Consider the following 19,946-nt stretch of genomic DNA (forward strand, 5'->3'; position numbering starts at 1 on the left):
CAGAAGCTGCATCCAGCCATCAGAGCAGAGATGCCGGATATTTGGAGGGCAGCGTCCTTATAGACCACCCTGACTCCTGCAAGGCATGTCAGCTGCTCCAGAACCAAGTGCAGTATTGCTAAAGAATGGGGGATGGGTAGTTGCTACTTTTCTAGAGCTGAAATCGATGAAAATTAACTGCACTTACCATGCCAGTATTTTCCTTCATTATCCTTCAACAGATTGACAATGCATTTGTTGTTTAGGTGGCGAGACAGAGTCCTGATGCTCCCTACTCCTCCATCTTCCCGGAATCCTCTCTGTACTCTTTTTTTTTTTTTTTTTTTTTTTTTTGCGGTACGCGGGCCTCTCACTGTTGTGGCCTCTCCCGTCACGGAGCACAGGCTCTGGACGCGCAGGCTCAGCGGCCATGGCTCACAGGCCCAGCCGTTCCGTGACATGTGGAATCTTCTCAGACCGGGGCACGAACCCGTGTCCCCTGCATCGGCAGGTGGACTCTCAACCACTGCACCACCAGGGAAGCCCCTGTACTCATTTTTAATTGGTGTGTGTCTCTTTTTGTTTTGTAGTCTTGTATTATATTCTGGGGAAAAGTCTCTTATCGGATACATGTACTGTGAATATCTTCTCTCACTCTGTGGCTTGCCTTTTTTACTATGTTAATGGCATCTTCTGGTCAGTGAAAGTTTTTAAATTTAATTAAGTATGGTTTATTTTTTCTTATTTTTTGATTAGTGCTTCTTGTGTCCCAGTTAAGAAAATGTATGTGCCCAAGAGTCCTTATTTTGAGATACATGCTGAAAACCTACTTCATAAAATACAACATTGTTAAGTGAAATTATTGTTAGGAAAAAGGGCGTATACTATTTTCTAAGGGGAGGATGAGTATGTGACTGTAACTTTTGCTGGTTTAAAAAATAGTTAATAGAAGGATAAATCATAATTTTCCAAGTGTGGTTACCTTTAGGGAAAAGAAAGGGTTCAAGAGGACAGGGATGCGCTAGACTACTGTGACTCTCAACAAGGTTGAAAGTAGGTGATGGTACATTGGATTCATTATAGTATTTTTATTTTCTGTTTAGGAGTTTTCTTAATAAAATTAAAATAAATGGAGAGAACGTTTGAACTGATGAAATTTTTGACTCAAGGATGGAAGGAGAAAGTTTGGAATTTGATCATTTTTGGTATGGCACTTCGATGAGATTATAGGTTGTTTCTTGCTCAAGTTAACTAGAGATATTTTAATTGCTTACAAATCAAATAACCTTCCCCGTGACAGAAATTAATTCCAGAGAGCATATTGCCAAAAATAGATGCTCAGAGACATGGTTACTTGGCATAGATAGGGCAGAAATCAATTAATACTACCTTTTTTATTTCAGAGTGGGAATCTCCTAACCCATGGTACACAGTGGTGAAACTGGTAATTAAGTAATTACTTTTGTTCACTTGGAATCATGGTCTTTTTGAAGATAAAGCCTTGGAATCTGTTAGGTACTGCCACAGGCAACTTTTTTTAAAGAGTATGAGGGATTTGGAAACCTGATACTGAATGGCCTTCTGAAGGCATTGGGGAACTTAAAGCAAAGGAATGATGAGGAGCTCAAATCTCTAAATTCTTCCTTCAAGGCAAGTAACAAAATTCAGGGGCTTTCCAGTATTTAGGATTATAGGTCTAACCTAACCATTAGAGTATATTCTTGTTGAAAGGAGTCTTCCAGCTGTCATGCTGCTAGGGCTTTGGAGGGAATTCTTGTGATATAATGAAAACAGCTTCTGCTTTAGAACTAGTTAGATCTAGCTATCCTGGCTGATTTAGTTTTTAAACTAAACTCTTTTGCAGTTGGTCAGACTGGTTGTCTTGATACTGCTAAATTAAGTCTGCTGGTAAATTCTCTCCTTGACAAGTAGAGAAATTTCTAGATATCATGTAGTTAGGTCACCTGCTCTCGATTGCCAAAAGGAGGTTAGAACAGACTGATATAAATGTCTTTAACCTGGAGCCACTGTTAAAAAGTTTATTACTCTTTTTCAAAGTGGACAGGGGGCTTCCCCGGTGGCGCAGTGGCTTAGAGTCTGCCTGCTGATGCAGGGGACATGGGTTCGTGCCCCGGTCCAGGAAGATCCCACATGCCATGGAGCGGCTGGGCCCGTGAGCCATGGTCGCTGAGCCTGTGTGTCCGGAGCCTGTGCTCCACAACGGGAGAGGCCACAATGGTGAGAGGCCCGCGAACCGCAAAAACAAAACAAAAGAGAAAACCAAAGTGGACAGGGACTTGACATTTAAAGGACATCACAAAGATACTTTGCTTACACTCTCCCCTTTTTTACATTAGTCTGTTGCTGGGAGACTGCTGTAACTTTTTATGGCTGGCTTCATTAATAGCGACCTAAATGATACATTTCCCCAGTTTTCTTCTATATAGTTTTCTTTTAAACTATTTCAGTATAGATTGCTATCTTAGGGGGAAGAAAATGTAATTTTGGTTAGATAATAACATTTCATATTTGGATAATAGAAAAAAATTCATAAAGTTTTCATGTTAGCAAAATAGAAATATGTCTTCTTGCTTCTAATACTGAGACCTTATGCATCAGTTATCAAATAAATCAAGTTTGCTTGGGAGTTGAGAAAAAAAAGATGAAGAATCAACAGCTACCACATGTGCCGTCAGCCTACCCCAACCCACCATTGTAAACTAAGAGTAATTGATAGCCACTAACAATTATTAACTACTTACTATGTGCCAATCTTTATCAAATACTTAACATGCACTTTCCCCCATCATCCTCCTCAAAACTGTTTAAGTGGGGCTAGGACTTTATCCCAAGGCTCAGAGTATCTTAAAATAGATGCTCAATGTTTTTGAATGAATAAAAGAATGAGTGGATAAGTGGATGAGTCCTTTAAGGGTATTTTATCTTTTTATCACTTGCATGAAGTATTTTCTTCTGAGCCATTTTTTTCTATCTACAGAAAAGGTAAAGAGAATGTACTCAAACATGCAGAGCTTGAATGAAAGCATTTATAAAATTAATTAGAATTATTTAGCTAGTGGCATCACATTTTCTCTACATTTGATATGTCCTACCTGCTTTTTGGGGTAGGGTCAGTTGTCTTGACCCCCAGATTCTGTATTTTTTAAAGGTACTTAGAGCAGAAGCTGGCCGGTCATTACCTTCAATAAAAGATGTTTTTAGGGGCTTCCCTGGTGGCGCAGTGGTTGAGAGTCTGCCTGCCAATGCAGGGGACACGGGTTCGTGCCCCGGTCTGGGAAGATCCCACGTGCCGCGGAGCGGCTGGGCCCGTGAGCCATGGCCGCTGAGCCTGCGCGTCTGGAGACTGTGCTCCGCAACGGGAGAGGCCACAACAGTGAGAGGCATGCGTACCGCTAAAAAAAAAAAAAAAAAAAAGATGTTTTTAAAACAGAGAGTCGTAATCTGACTTTCCTCATCTCTTTCTCCTTTTCTCTCTTTTTTTCAAACACATCATGGTCAGCTGCAAAGTGGCATTGCTCAGTGATAACGAGGCACACTGTTATAGTAGACTTCCTTTTGTTTCTTCCAGTACCACTGATGGACCTGGGAAAGGAATTTTATTGGTTCCTTATCGTTCCCCAAAGAGCATACCATTGAAGAGAAAAATTTTCTTGCTACCTGGGATTAATAGTGAGATAAGGCTTGGAAACAAATTGGACAGGAAAAGGATTGCTGAGGATGTTAAAAAGGGGTAGTTTGATAGGAAACATAAAATATATCTTCGTAGGAAGCAGGTAAGCAGATAGAAAAGGCATGTATATTCTCAAAAGAATAGATTCTTTTATTCTTGTTTTTGATATTTGATAACTTAGATGTATGAGTTCTAACCCAGCCTTAATAAAGACTTTTTAGTGTTGTATATAACTCTTTTGAGAATTATCTGACCCTTGGTACTGTAAATTTCCATTACCACTTGTCCTATTCTCCTCAAAATTTGGGTAATTACTTTTCATCCTACATTTTTGGGACCTGATGGGGGAAACTAGCCAGTGATTTTTTTAAGGTGATAACTTTTTAAATATTCATTTATTTATCCCCGCTGCCTGTGTCGTGTCTTAGTTGCGGCACATGGGATCTTCATTGAGGCATGCGGGATCTTGCCTTATGGCGCGCAGGCTCTTCTTTGCAGTGCACGGGCTTCTCTCTAGTTGTGACATGTGGGCTCCGGAGCGCATGGGCTCTGTAGTTTGCAGCACTTGGGCTTTCTTGTTGAGATGCGAGAGCTCAATAGTTGGGGTGCGCAGGCTTAGTTGCTGCGTGGCATGTAGGACCTTAGTTTCCCGACCATGGATCGAACCCGCGTCCCGTGCATTGGAAGGCGGATTCTTTACCACTGGACCGCCAGGGACGTCCCAAGCCAGTGATTTTTTTTGCGGTACGCAGGCCTCTCGTTGTTGTGGCCTCTCCCGTTGGCGGAGCACAGGCTCAGGACGTGCAGGCTCAGCGGCCATGGCTCACGGGCCCAGCCGCTCCATGGTTTGTGGGATCTTCCCGGACCGGGGCACGAACCCGTGTCCCCTGCATCGGCAGGCGGACTCCTAACCACCGCGCCACCAGGGAAGCCCCAAGCCAGTGATTTTTTTAAAAAAAAGCTTAGGAGGACAATTCTCATGTGAAGACAGTTTTGCATTTATAGTAGGCACCAGGTCCGTGTGACTTAATCCCTCTTGCTGCAATCTTTTTTTAATGTCCTAATGTAGATTAATTGATAAATAGATTTATAGTGAGTTGAGTATTTTAAAACGTTCAGAATTATCTCGTCTTTTTTGTTAATATAGCCCCTTTTATTTTACATGTGGTGGTGAATTTAATAGCTTTGTCAGTTAAGTAATGGATTAGCATTCTGGATTATTGACCTAAACAACTAAAGTTTGTTATGTGAATTTAGCTGGAAGTAGGGAGCTCAGAAGTTATAAATCTCTTACCCTGACTCCTTGCTTTTTCTAAGTAGAACTCACAGCCTGAGAAAGAACAGGTTAGATTTCTTGTCCTAGATTTGGTTTTGACTGCCTTTAGCAAGTTACTTTAGCTTTCAGTTAGTCTTCCCTCTTCTGCCTTCCAAGATGAACTAATATAAAGTTTTTACTGCAGTAGTAGCACTTGAAACATAAATGGCAAGGGAGATGGGTCACTGGCAGAATAGTAAATGGGCTTTTCGTGAGAGAAAGGATGAGAAAGCATTTAAAAAAAAAAAAATGAAAAGCTGAGCAGTAAAACCCAGAGATTTTGAAACTGGAATGACCAGCATCAGTTCTCTTTTGAGAATACTTAAGAATTTGAAACGTCTTGGATTCTCCCCTCCAAATCGGGTTTTCATTAAGAATTTTAAACGAAGAGAAAAGCTGAAAGACTAGAATGATGAACAGGTATATTCTTGCTACCTAGATTGAGTGTTCAATAGTAACCCCCTGTCATAGTTCTTTAATATCTCTTTCTCCTAGTATGTATAAACATTATGTACATTACACACAGCTTTTTGAGAGAGTCATTATCTTTTGAATACAAGTAGCTATCTTAATGTTCACCCCTAAATATTTCAGTGTCTGAGGCCAAAAAATAAGGATGTTGTTCCCTATCAGCCAACACAATTAGCACGCCCAAGAAAAGTAAACTCTTTAATATCATCTCATATATACTCTAGAATCAGATTGTCGCAGTTGATTCCAAAATACCTTTTTCAGTTATTTTCAAATCAGGCTCTATAAGGTTCATGCATTGTATTTGGATATAATGTCTACTTAGTCTTTCTAACTCTAGACATTCTTCCCATCTTTATTTCTAAAGTGACATCAACTTTTTGAAGTGATCAGAACAATGTCTCATGTCCTGGATTTGTGTGATAGTTTTCTTGTGATGTCTGCCTCCTGAAGCTTCCTGCGAATTGGCATCATTAGATAGAGTTCATGTGTTTTGTGCACACAGTTACCTCTTAGTTGACCATGGATGCTTCACAGTGCATTCTTCCAGGAGGCCCAAAATGATAGTCTGTGCCACTGTCCAGGATAAGTTTGATCACTGGGACAGGTAGGGTCTGCATGGTCTGTTAGAAAAATCTATTTTTATCTTTTGCCTAGCAATTCTTTGATATTTTGGCACTATACAGATATCCCATCCACCTTTCCTTATAATGATTATTATTATTATTTTCTTTTGCGGTACACGGGCCTCTCACTGTTGTGGCCTCTCCCGTTGCGGAGCACAGGCTCCGGACGCGCAGGCTCAGCGGCCATGGCTCATGGGCCCAGCCGCTCTGCGGCATGTGGGATCTTCCCGGACCGGGGCACGAACCCGTGTCCCCTGCATCAACAGGAGGACTCTCATCCACTGCGCTACCAGGGAAGCCCCCCTTATAATGATATTTTGATATTTCATTGGGATTTGCAAAATGGTGATTTTTCTAATTTTGCTATTCCTTCTATATTAATTGACATTCTTCTCTAAAGAAGACCTTTTCCTACTGGTGATAAATAGCTCCTCCTGAAATGGGGGCATAAATGTAGTTTTTCTTCATTATTTACCAGTTTTTATTTCTTTATTTTTTAATAAATTTATTTATTTTTGGCTGCATTGGGTCTTTGTTGCTGCGTGTGGGCTTTCTCTAGTTGCGGAGAGCGTGGGCTTCTTGTGGTAGCTTTTCTTGTTGCAGAGCACAGGCTCTAGGCGCGCAGGCTTCAGTAGTTGTGGCACATGGGCTCAGTAGTTGTAGCATGCAGGCTTAGTTGCCCTGTGGCCCGTGGATCTTAGTTTCCCGACCAGGGTTTGAACCCGCGTCCCCTGCATTGGCAGGCGGATTCTTAACCATTGCGCCACCAGGGAAGTCCCTACCAGTTTTTAGAATACAGATTTATGTAATAGTTCCTCAAGTGATAGCAAATGAGCCCCCCTTCTCCATTATCATGATAGATTAATGAGCTTTTTTTTTTTGCATTGTTAGTAGTTTTTTTTTTTCTTTGAAATTTGGCTAAATGAAAGCTCTTTCAGGCTGTCTCCCGTGTTCTAGTAACTCATCTGTCTTAATCTTTGGGTGCGTCCTTGATTTTTGGCACAGAGACTGTGTCGCTTTTTAATTGTGTACAAATAGCTCCTTCACTGGAAACTTCCAGTTTAAATACTTAAAATTTGTTAGCTTTAAAGTGATTCCAGAGGTCTTGGTAAATCCTCTGGAATAGTAAAGGATGGAAGAAAAAGAAATGCCAGTCAGCAGATAAGCCTATCCTTATTTCCTGAGGATGAAAACACCTAGTACTTGTCATGTAGCCAAACTAGTTTCAAAAAGCACAGGTGTAGAGCAGGCTACATGAGAGATTTCCCGCTTAATTACTGGCAAGGAGATTATTAATATCCCAAAGGAATCTTTCAACTTGGGAGAATAATCAGCCCTCAGCACTTTCTCACTCTGCCTTGACAACAGTAGCAGCCTTTTAATACATAATACATTTTTATCTAAAAAATGTAGGAATAAAAATTGTTCCCAACCTCATTGCTATTCTAAGGTTAACTCATTTATTGGCTTTTAATTTTTTTTTTAAGATGTTGGGGGTAGGAGTTTATTAATTAATTAATTTATTTTTGCTGTGTTGGGTCTTCGTTTTCTGTGCGAGGGCTTTCTCTAGTTGTGGCAAGCGGGGGCCACTCTTTGTCGCGTTGCGCGGGCCTCTGACTATCGCGGCCTCTCTTGTTGCTGAGCACAGGCTCCAGACGCGCAGGCTCAGTAGTTGTGGCTCACGGGCCTAGTTGCTCCACGGCATGTGGGATCCTCCCAGACCAGGGCTCGAACCCGTGTCCCCTGCATTAGCGGGCAGATTCTCAACCACTGCGCCACCAGGGAAGCCCGGCTTTTAATGTTTAATCATACACTTAATTCAAAACTTACCCAAAATATTTATATTGAAATCTCTATCCCAGTATGAAACAAAACTAGATGAATAGTTTCATAAGTTGCTGTTTAAGATGATGAACAAAAAAGACAGTATACGCTTGAAGAAGTGGAATTGAAAGCAAAGCTGACTGGTAGCACGTTCAATTGGAATAGCTGTTTTCACAATGAGTAGAGTGGAATTGTGCATGTGTATAATGAATAACAGGGATCTAAGGAAAAGAGTCATCCTCCCTATATTTCAGTTTTATAAGCTCTGCATCAAAGATGAGTGGTATTTACTAAGAGTGCTCAAGAGATCAGTAATACTTTGCCTTTTTTTTTTGTTGCTCACATTCATCTGTACCTGCCCTTCTTTCTGGGCAGTCTCGGATCACCTTCTGCTTGTCTAGGATAATAAAGTGTCTGTTTCTGTTACTGGAGGCATTGAATTTCTTTCCATCCTCAGTAATGCCCATATAGTGTACTATGCAGATCTGACTGTGCTTTGGATAAAGTACTCCCATATTCCCAATTTCCGTTGGCAGCAGACCGAGAGTGGAACACATCGCCTTCTCTATCCCCTTTCTTAAAAGGCGCAAAAAGTATCTCCATTTTAGGGAAATGAGAAGATAATGTCATAATGGATGAATTTTCTCTTGACAGTTGACAGTGTCTCTTTTCCTGATCACTCAAGTTTTCCCAAACTCAGTCTTTGTTTTACCTCTGTTTCATTTAACAGATTTGATTATTCTCTCCAGGTAACACTGACTTTTCTTATTTTTCATATTACTACTTAAAACTAGATTTTCCTGGTTTTTTGACTCATTTTTCCTCAGGTTTTTGCTTCCTTCTCGTGTCCCTTAACTGAGATTCATCAAATCCAGTCCTAGGAATTGCCATTTTTTCTTTTTCTTTTTTCAGCCTATACATCCCCATTTCTTTAGGTATTAAGTCTTGGGCTGATTCCTTCTGTAAGCACACACGCACTCCACACTACCAGATATGAATTATTTTACACACCTGTAATACACATGTGTATTTTATATACACATCTGTATAGTTCCCATCCGTACTTCAACTATTACAGAATAGTTCTACTTTGATGTTATCACCAGAATCTTTCATATCTACACCCAGAGGCAGCATCTTTTGCCGTAAACTGGGTTCCCTTTTCACCTTTCCCATTCTCCGTGTCCCCTTTTAACTCCCAATTTGGTCACTAGGCTTTTTTCTGATTTCAAGTAAAATGCTGTTTAGATTTTCCTGTTGAGGCAAGTCAGCACAAAAGCCCAGGAAATGAGAAAATGTAGGATTGCAGGAATCCGCTGCTGCTGATCACAAGATGCCTGTAGCAGCATGGTCAGTGAAGGACTGCAAGGACAATGCCTGAAGCCTTTGGCAAAAAACCTCACATCTGCTGATGACCACAGCGCTACCTGTAGCTGCCCCTGGAGAATAATGACTTCTACTTCTCTTTGACCTTTAAAATTTTGTGTAATTGTCTCTCGTTGGTGGATTCTCAAAATAGAATCCTGCTGGCAAGGGAGAGTAGGAAGTGCTTCTAGTCCCTGCCATACAGGGAGGGAGTAAAAGATGGGGATGGTGTGAAGTATCAACAGGTAATATCAAGCACATAACCTCAGTTCCCTTAATCAGAACAGATAAAATCTCTTTTGGCTCAGAATTGTGGATCCAGCATATTACCTCAAGGAAATGAAATCACTATCTTGAGGATTTATCTGCACCCCCATGTTCATAGCAGCTTTATTTATAAGAATTACAACGTGGAAGCAAACTAAGTGTCCATTGACAGATGAATGTATAAAGAATACGGTGTACATACACACACACACACACACACTCACTCACTCACTCACTCACTCACTCACTCACTCACTAACTATAAAAGTCCTGGGTATGTAAATGTATATAGAGTACAGTGACTAGTCAAGGACCTTATCTGCCTTATTTACCAATCTATTCCCAACTTTTAGAAAAGAATCTGACACATAGTAGTTACTTAATGTTTATTCAATGAATGAATGTCCATGAGTAAGGGATTGATCATGTGGTGTATCTTTAAATATAATTCTGTTGAGCCCAATACAGTTGTATGTGCACTGACTTAGATGTCTGGTATAATTTTAAGTGATGAGAGAAAGTGACATAAAATGATGTAAACAAAGTATCTCATTTGTCTAAAAATTATATATATTTTTCTATAATTAGATAATGGTGGGGAAAATACTATTAACATACTATTAGTTAACTATTAACTATTAGTTAATACATACTGTTAACACTGTGTAGGATGTTGGATGGGAGGTAAATGTGTTATATTTTTGTATTTGAATGTTATTTAAATAAGTATATGTAGCTTTTTAATGAAAGTAGGTTGTAAGGAGCAACAAGTACCTTGTTCCTTTATTATTTGGGACCTCTTTAAAAATAGAATGGTATTGGATAAAACTCAGAAAACTGCTCTTTTAAAAATTCTCTTTTTGGGGCTTCCCTGGTGGCCCAGTGGTTAAGAATCTGCCTGCCAATGCAGGAGACACGGGTTCAAGCCCTGGTCCGGGAAGATCCCACATGCCGCGGAGCAACTAAGCCCTTGTGCCACAACTGCTGAGCCTGCGCTCTAGAGCCTTCGAGCCACAGCTACTGAAGCCCGCGAGCCGAGAGCCCGTGCTCCGCAACAAGAGAAGACACCGCAGTGAGAAGCCTGTGCACCGCAACGAAGAATGGCCCCCGCTCGCCACAACGAGAGAAAGTCCGCGCGCAGTAACGAAGACCCCACACAGCCAAAAATAAATAAATAAATACATTTATTTTTTACAAAAAGAAAATTCTGTTTTTGTACTAAAAGCATATATCCTCACTTGATAGAGAATTGCATGGAGCAAAATGTTTTAAAGTTCCTCATTCTGCCCTTCTCTTCCTGCCTTGCCAGCCACACATACTCAGAGAAAGCCATTTTTATATATTTTCTGTACATATGTAAACACAAGAGTTAATTGCTTTAAAAAAACTTAACCTTATGCATCTGGACATTCTTTCCATCTTCGAACATAGAGATTTATGACATTCTTTTTAATGGATATGTAATACTTCATTGTATTGACATGTACTGTAATTTATTTACCCAGGCATACATTCTTCTTATTACATCTTCTTTGTTCTTACAAAAGAAAATTATTTAAGGAGGAATGTCTCTCTGTCCCAGTGAAATGTTAGCAAAATAGTACATTTAGTTTTGAGACCTAAGCTTTGATATATATCTGTTTCTCTATTGTATATTCCCCTTTAATGGTTATGGTTTCATTCCTGTATATTTCAGGTCTTCGTATCAATGGAGAACTAATTACTGCCTACCCTCAGGTGGTGGTAGTGAGAGTACCAACCCCTTGGGTGCAAAGTGATAGTGACATCACTGTTTTGCGTCATCTGGAGAAGATGGGATGCAGGTTGATGAACCGACCTCAAGCCATCCTGAACTGTGTTAATAAGTTCTGGACGTTTCAAGAGTTGGCAGGTCATGGTGTTCCTCTGCCAGATACTTTCTCTTATGGTGAGTTAACTAATAAGAATGTATAGCCTAAATTTTAGAGCACCAATAAGTTTTGAAAGCCCTACTAAACTATTAGGGTTATGTGATATAATGAAATTCGTGAACAAGGAAGAACTCTTAGAAGCGATTTTCAGTTTTAACAAACCGGGCAGGAGAATTATGAATCTGTGTATGGTATGAGTAGAATGGACTGACCAAACTTTCTGTAATGGGTCAAATAGTAAATATTTTGGGCTTTCCAGGCTGTAAGTTCTCTCTTGTGACCCTCAGTAAAGCTGTTGTACTGTGAAACGTGCTGTAGACAAAGCTTAAACAATGAGTGTGGCTGTTTTCTAGTAAAACTTAATTACAAAAAAGGGCTGTATGCCCAATCAGTCCTTAGTGTGGCAACCCCTGAGGTAAAAGAATCTGTCATCTCTGTAATTTCTGATTATCTTCATTACCATTTTCATGATAATGGTTCATAAATATTTTCCTATTTTTAAAGAAAATTACACTATACTAGGTGTGCTTTAAACCAGTGCTTCTAAAATCACCTGTGGTAGAGGACTATTTTTTTTTTTTAAGACCCATTTGCTGTGGATAAGTACACGTAAAGTACCGTAAAAATAGCAGAGCAATGCCAAATTGCTTTCTTGTGCTTACTCTTTTTGTATTTATTTGGACACATATCAGTAGCAAAGAAGTCACAGGCAGGGGTTACTGGACCACACTTGGAGTAGCACTACTGTAAACAGTATTATGTTAATATATTTCCTGCCTTTCCAGTTTTTCTAGTTTGGAAAGAATCAGACTTGCTATAAATCAGTATACTTTTTCATAAAAATATTTCTTAAAATGTCCAGCAGAATGCTTGGAGAGTTAACGAGGCTTTAAAAAGAAATTCCTGTCCTGTTACAGTTTGAGAGTTCTCTCTTCGTGATGCTTTTGAGATATTATATAGCTTATTTCATCGTTCTACAATTCTGATTTTAAGAGAATGGAAAGGAGAAAAGTATATTAACCAAATTAATGAATATTACCTGTGCTCTCACGTTTAAGGTTTAAAATTTGGAGACTAGGTCATCTTCATATCTCTGAGCTGAAAATTTATGATATCACAGTTGTTTAATGAACCTTTTCTTGGTGTGATTATTCTGTCATCATGCTGATTTTGTATAACTACAATCCATTTTTGCTGTAGCTTTGCTTCTGTATCGTTTGTTCCTAGGAATATAAACAGAAAGAACAAGACATAACCCATGGGTACTGAATAGCTCAGTGTAGAAAGAACTCTGATTTATAATAGAGATAAGAAATATTAATTTGTGTATTTGATGAGAGAGAGAGCCATGCCTGTGCATGCAGCATCTTTTCAACTTTGGATAAGTCTATCCAACTGCCTCACTCTTCTGTTTCTTAATCCAAATAGAATTCTATATACTAAAGTAGATCTTGGCTTCTATTATTTGTGTGGTAGAGAAATAAGGGCTAAAAATATGAAAAATATTATAGAATCAGGAAACTTTGTTTTAATTTCTTTGAGTTGTATATTAGAATATTTGTAGTTTAAGATAGTTTTTATCCATTTTAAAAGGGTGGTTGTTTAACTAAAGACAAAATTTAGCCATCAGTTTATTACCTTATACCTCCCTTGTCTTGCTGACTTTAGTATAGATAAAATTTATCACAAAACACCTCTGTTGCTGTTCCTAAATTTCTTTTTTGCTCAAACCAGGTGGTCATGAAAATTTTGCTAAAATGATTGATGAAGCAGAAGTACTGGAGTTCCCAATGGTAGTGAAGAATACACGGGGTCATAGAGGTGTGTATGAGTTGTTGCTACCGCACATAACATTGAAATTACTCTTGAGAATTAATAAGTGATTATACAAAACAGATTTTTTAAGGCTTAACTTAGATCTACCTTGTATTTGCTCATGGTTATTGACTAGACGTAGTCTTGTCAATTGAAGTTTATAGCTTTTGAAACAGAGCTTCTGAAGAATTACTGTAGGGAAATTGCTAGGTGCATGGTACCTCAGACTTACAGAAGGCGCTTTTGTGAGTTGTTCCTCTAGGCTGGAACAACAACAACTCACATTTCTGTTCGTTTAGTGCTTATCCTAGAGATTTTTTTTTTTTTTTTTTTTTTGCAGTACACGGGCCTCTCACTGTTGTGGCCTCTCCTGTTGCGGAGCACAGGCTCTGGACGCGCAGGCTCAGCGGCCATGGCTCATGGGCCCAGCCGCTCCGCGGCATGTGGGATCTTCCCGGACCGGGGCACGAACCCGTGTCCCCTGCATCGGCAGGCAGACTCTCAACCACTGTGCCACCAGGGAAGCCCCTATCCTAGAGATTTTAAGATGCATACTTTAATGTAGGCTGAGTCTCAATATCTTTATCTTCCTTTTAAACAATGCAAGGATTCTAGATCACCAACTCCATCATCCCCATCCCAATTTATATAGTTTGAAGACAGTGTATAAAATATCTTAATAACTTCAGATTAAGTAACTATTTCTTAAGGCATAAAATGATTCATAAATCCAAGTACTTCACAAGGTTTAGTGCTTTGACAGAGATAGCTGGGTCAGGGTTCAGCTGGGACTTTTGACTGTACTGTTTCTACTTGGCTTCTCCAGTATGGCAGCCAAGAAGTCTCAGGGCTCCTGCAGTGAACGCTCCAGTGAACAAAGAATCTGTGTGACCTTTTACAATTTAGCCTCAGAAGTCAGAGAGATTTGCCTATTCTGTATTTTTTCTGAAGCAATTACGTCCCCTCCTAGATTCAAGGGATAGGATATAGATTCCGCCTCCTCTTGATGGGAAGAATGTCAAAGGATTTATATCCTTTTTTTTTTTTTTTTCCCTCCGGTACGCGGGCCTCTCGCTGTTGTGGCCTCTCCCGCTGCTGCTCTGGACGCGCAGGCTCAGCAGCCATGGCTTACGGGCCCAGCCGCTCCGCGGCATGAGGGATCTTCCCAGACCGGGGCACGAACCCACGTCCCCTGCATCGGCAGGCGGACTCTCAACCACTGTGCCACCAGGGAAGCCCTATAACCATGTTTTAAAAGCAGACACTTCTGTTGGCATAGAAGTAGTAATATACTGCTACTTTACTATATGCAAACATGGCATCTTAATATTGTGTAATATATAAAACATGTTTTAACTCAGAAAAATGTTTTGTTGATAAGTGAGGCTAGTATTATTGGCTAACCTGGAGGAATACAAATCTTAAGAACCCAAATATTTAGTTGGTCTTTATATACATTTTACCATAACGCTGTTACTTTGGTTAAAAAGCAGTTGGTTCTGAAAAAGGAGATTGGGACACAAGAAAATGCAGGTAATGATATCAACTGCTCATAGTTTGTTGACTTACATTTTTTATTCTTTTCGACCACAGGCAAAGCAGTTTTCTTGGCTCGCGATAAGCACCATTTGGCTGATCTAAGCCATCTTATTCGCCATGAAGCTCCATACCTGTTTCAGAAGTATGTTAAAGAGTCTCATGGAAGGGATGTACGTGTCATTGTCGTGGGAGGCCGTGTGGTTGGCACCATGTTGCGCTGTTCAACGGACGGGAGGATGCAAAGCAACTGCTCACTAGGTAAAAGCAGTGCAAGTGTCTTTCTAGGATATAAAGTAACACTATAAAAGCTTTTTCAGCGAGTATTTGTATATCACTTAGATCTTTTTATTTAATATGTTGAAAAACGTATCTTTCACATGTAAATATGATTCATAGATTTACCACGAATATAATAAAAGTATAGAATTGTTTTTCTAGTAATGAAGCTGGATTTCTCTGAATCATAAATTTGCTTTCGCCCAGGCTCAATTTGTACCCCAGTTTGCACATGTGTGAAATGTCTAACAAATTCCCTCTTTGGTCATATTATTTCATTTAAGCTGTGTCCTAACCCATTTTACCCATTGGTCCAAAGAATGTTGCTGATTTTGATTTGCTTAAGTGTATATCTTCTGAGATTTCTTACCGTTGAAGCGCCTCAGAGCGTAGTCTGGGTTTTTTCTTCTTCTCTGTGTATTTTACGTTCTTAGTAATCTTACCTAGCTCATGGCTTTAGATGCTATCTATGTTATTATTTTCAAATTTATCTCTCCAGCTTAGGCTTTCTTCCTGAACTCCAGGCACATATAAATCACTGCCTCTCAATATCTCCATGTAGATTTCTGTTAGACATTTTAGTCTTAACATGTCCAAAACTGAACTCCTCATCTAACTCCTCCTCCCAGTATGTCCCATCCACAGTTTTCTCCTTATTGTTTTTTGGCAACTGTATCTTTCTAGTTTAGACCAAAATCCTTGGAGTCATTCTTGATCTCCTCTCTAGTCTAACACCTCATATCCAAACTCCTTGAAATCTCTACTCTCAAAATGCATCACCTCTTGTTCCCTCTCTCTTCCCATGAGAGGATTAGAACAGTTTTACTTCGCTTCCTACTCCTCCCTCTTGATTCATTCATTCACTGAACAAATATTTTTGAGTACCTCCTAAGTATCAATACTGTTATAGCAGTATTTTGTATATAGCAGTGAATAAAACAGACACAAATTTCTGCTTCCCTGGGCTTTGTATTCCACTGTTTTTCTGAAACCATTTAATAGTTTTAGTTCAAGTCTATAATAGAATTTCTTTTATTGTGTGTCTCTTCTGTTTCAAGAATCCTTATGTAGCACTTACTTTATCCATTCCCAGGCAGTCTTTATCTGTTGAGAGTTAATTACACCTGTATTGCAAGAATCACACTACTAGTCACTCTTTACTCCCCATCTGCATCTTCTCGTATCTTGAGTTTTCTGTCCTTAGTCATTTGCTGTTATGTTAGTATCTCTTCTTGATTATTTTCCCTGGATGGTGTATGTGAGTGATAGATACCTCATAGCTTGCTGTCTTTCTCAAAGGAGAATGATATATTGGCTGAGATAGGATTCTTAAATTGTGTGAGTCTTGCTTCTGTTCTGCTGCTCTACAGTTTACACTTTTGCAATTGAATGTCCAAATCTACTCTGATTTTGGGAGGGGGGTAGGTAATTTATATTCTTTGTAAGTTTGTTTTTTGTTTTGTTTTGTTCTCTTATTTTTGGTTGTTTTGTTTTATTTGAAATGCGAAACAGTTTTGTCAGGATATTTTTAGATATGTGTCTCTTCTCAGTCAGTCCAACCTGGATTTTAGTAAGCTGTTTCTATCAGATTCAGTTTTTCTAAGCTTCAGGAAAATTTCTTCTCTCCTTCTGGGGGTTAGGGTTTTTCTGATTCAGTTATCCAAATTTTTTGTCCTTCTTTTGTGACTTCACCTCAGGTTTTTTGTATGTGCTTCAAAATATTTCTCACAGTAGATTTTCCAAGTTATAAGTTAGACTCACAAAAGCAACTGTCCTTCAGTTTCTCTGTTGAAACTTTTAAGTTGGGTAATCATGTTTTTGTGTTAGTTCAGAGAGTCTTTTTGTGCTAAACTTGAATTTGTGCTCTTATTTCTTTCATTCAGGTCATAGCTTGTTATTTGTTATTGTCACGTCACATCAGAGCTCTGCTCTGGTTATTTGGAACATTCCAGATGGCCTCAGTACTATGGATGCTGAGAAGCAGTGTCATTTAATTCATTGGCTAGTGTGCCAGTCCCCTCCTTCCTGCACTCCCCTCCCCGTACTCTTCCAGCCACAGTGGTAAGGGGGACTCTGGTCATATGTGCCTTTACCTTTGGTCTCTTTGGGTCAGGCATACTTACATAGTACTGATGTCAGCTTTCCTCCTGTTGAGCTCCTTAAGCCAAGGTTTTGTCCAAATTCTTTTGCTTTCTAGTCCTTATCTAGTCCTTTCTAGTCTTGAAACTGTTTCCAACTAGTTCTAATTCTTTTCTCTCAGATACCAGCGAAGACTTCACATACACTCCTCCAGCTACCTGAAACCCCAGAATACTTTTGGCTTAGGAACAGCAAAGAGATTAGAATTGGGACTGTGGAGGAAGAAAAGCATGTTCCTAGATTCTGTCCTCTGTCCTTGTTATGCATCTCTATTTTTACAAATCAAAATCTGAAACTGATAAAAACCAATAACAACATTAAGTGGTTTAATTGTATTTATGCAAAAGTTCCATGTGATTGCAAGTAAGATAGGCTTCAGTGAAAGTTTAATGTCTTCAGAAAAAAATAGCATATGGAAAAAGTACAAAGTCATGAATTTGTCGAGAGACTGCGTTGGAAGGGGATTCCCTAATGAAAGAATCTTAGACTTCAGAGTCCCAGTTTTACACTAGAATAACACTTTTGCTATTCTACTGATTTAGAAGAGAGGTTTAGCCTTAGAGGCTAACTTTAAGGTCAGCTTTAGTTTTACTCCAAAATTTTGTCATTTTGGTAACTTCTTATTTCTCTTTTGCCAGGTGGTGTCGGGATGATGTGCTCATTGAGTGAACAAGGGAAACAGCTAGCTATCCAGGTGTCTAATATCCTGGGAATGGATGTGTGTGGCATTGACCTGTTGACGAAAGACGACGGCTCCTTCTGTGTCTGCGAGGCCAATGCAAATGTAGGTTTCATAGCCTTTGATAAGGCTTGTAATCTAGATGTAGCTGGTATCATAGCGGACTATGCCGCCTCCCTTCTGCCCTCTGGCCGGCTCACCCGGCGTATGTCCCTGCTCTCCGTGGTGTCCACGGCCAGTGAGACTAGTGAGCCGGAGCTGGGTCCCCCAGCCAACACTGCTGTCGACAACATGAGCGCAAGTTCCAGCTCTGTTGACAGCGACCCTGAAACCACGGAGCGAGAGCTGCTCACCAAGCTCCCGGGGGGCCTATTCAACATGAACCAACTGCTAGCCAATGAAATCAAACTCCTGGTGGAGTGATTCCACCAGTAAATAATTAACCAACAAAACCCTTGTAAAACTTTCTTTTTCTTCTTTCCTTTTTTTCTTTGTTTCTTCTTTTTCTTTTTTTTTTTAAACCAACTTGCAATGCTGTTCATAGAAAATGCTCAGAAAGATGAGAGAAAATTGAGTAGGATTAGTTAGGAAGGAGGAATGGGGAGATAGACGAGACCTTTGCTACTAAGATGTTACTGACTTTGATTTACAAATCCTACAGATAGAGAGGCAGAAGAGGTGAGATACAGAAAAATGTCAGGCTCTCGTAGTTTTACATTACTCAGAGAGATGTGTAGGCTCTCAGGCCATGAAGAACATAATATTTTCATGGTCTCTTGCTTTTGTTTTTGTACAGTTGGTACAAATTTCAGAGTAGTATACTTAACATTGTGTTGTAATCCGTGAGGAAGACATCTACCTAAATTATAATTTTTTTATACAAATCTGAAAATTCAGCCTATACACTATTATCTAGGAGCTTTATGTTCATAGTTATGAGATCTTGAGGAGCTCTGTTATTGACTTTTTCCCCCTTAATTTGGGTGGGAGGGCAACGTGAATGTGACCCAATAAAGATTTTTTTTAATGATAAAGTTGGCATGTTTGCATGATAAAAGGGAAATGAACAGTATTGCAATGTCTGGCACACAAAATAACATTTACTCCATTGTAGATAAAATTGCACTAGTTAAAAATATGTGCATTGACTTGTATTTGTTAGTGTTTTAGCCTTTTTTGAAAGATATATGCTCTGTTAATGTTGCATTTTTTTTTTTAAATACATGCTAGTCTTAACATTCCCTGATCTATGCCTGCATCTTTAACAATGGCCAAAGTGAAGAAAATGCTACCTTTTTTGTTAACAAGACACTGACTTGAAACATGTGCATTTAAAGCCTTTTATTTTTTTCCTTTTTTCTTTTGGTGGTTGGGCATTTAAAGAATAAGGACAAGGAAGAATATTTTTGGGGGGCAAATCAAGGGTCTATAAGTTCCTAAGTATAAAGTTGAAGTGATTTCTAATACCAGCGTTATATATCTGCATTTTTCACATTTTAGGAGGGTGTGTGTGTGCGCGTGCGTGTGTGTGCACGCACGTGCACGCTTGCATGTTTATGTGCTTTGCTTTTTGTTTACACCAACCAATCAAAAAGGAAAGATTCTAGAAAATGGAGCATGATGGGAAACAGTTTTTTACTTTAAAAAAAAAACAACTGAGTCATTTTCATAACAATAATCTACTGGTAGAGGTACTCACCTAAAGACATGAGGAGAATAGCTGCTGCTTAGGCTTTTGTGTATATGTATGTTGTTTGCTTTTTTTCTTTGGTTCTAGACTGTTCAGTGTATGATTTATTCCAGGCTACATGCTTTTCCTCTGCTTCTTGCTGTGCATTTTCTCCTATTACACATAGGTTTTGGGTTGGGGTGGACTGACCGTTTTTGTTTGGGGACTTATTTAGCAGTATTGAGTCTCTTATAGCCCTACTCTGAAGCCTTCAATATTCTACTCTTTATATTACTTTATTTCTGAATTTATAAAAGCCCCCAAACTGCATATAATATGAGCCTTTAAACATGGGTAAAACTATCCCAGTGAATGGTTTGG

The 19,946-nt window shown here is 39.4% G+C and overlaps 1 protein-coding gene across 1 annotated transcript in view; it reads left to right on the forward strand.

The window, feature by feature from the left end:
- The window catches only part of RIMKLB (ribosomal modification protein rimK like family member B), a 35,339-nt gene extending 16,593 nt beyond the window's left edge, over positions 1 to 18,746 (forward strand). The window contains exons 3-6 of the mRNA XM_082850278.1: positions 11,235 to 11,465; positions 13,183 to 13,269; positions 14,857 to 15,060; positions 17,856 to 18,746. Of these exons, the coding sequence (XP_082706404.1) occupies positions 11,235 to 11,465; positions 13,183 to 13,269; positions 14,857 to 15,060; positions 17,856 to 18,319 (986 nt within the window). The 3' untranslated portion in view covers positions 18,320 to 18,746. The remainder of the gene's footprint in view (positions 1 to 11,234; positions 11,466 to 13,182; positions 13,270 to 14,856; positions 15,061 to 17,855) is intronic.
- Positions 18,747 to 19,946: the final 1,200 nt, after the last annotated feature.

This window comes from Leucopleurus acutus, assembly GCF_964270905.1.
Source record: "Leucopleurus acutus genome assembly, chromosome: 11".
Taxonomy (NCBI): domain Eukaryota; kingdom Metazoa; phylum Chordata; class Mammalia; order Artiodactyla; family Delphinidae; genus Leucopleurus; species Leucopleurus acutus.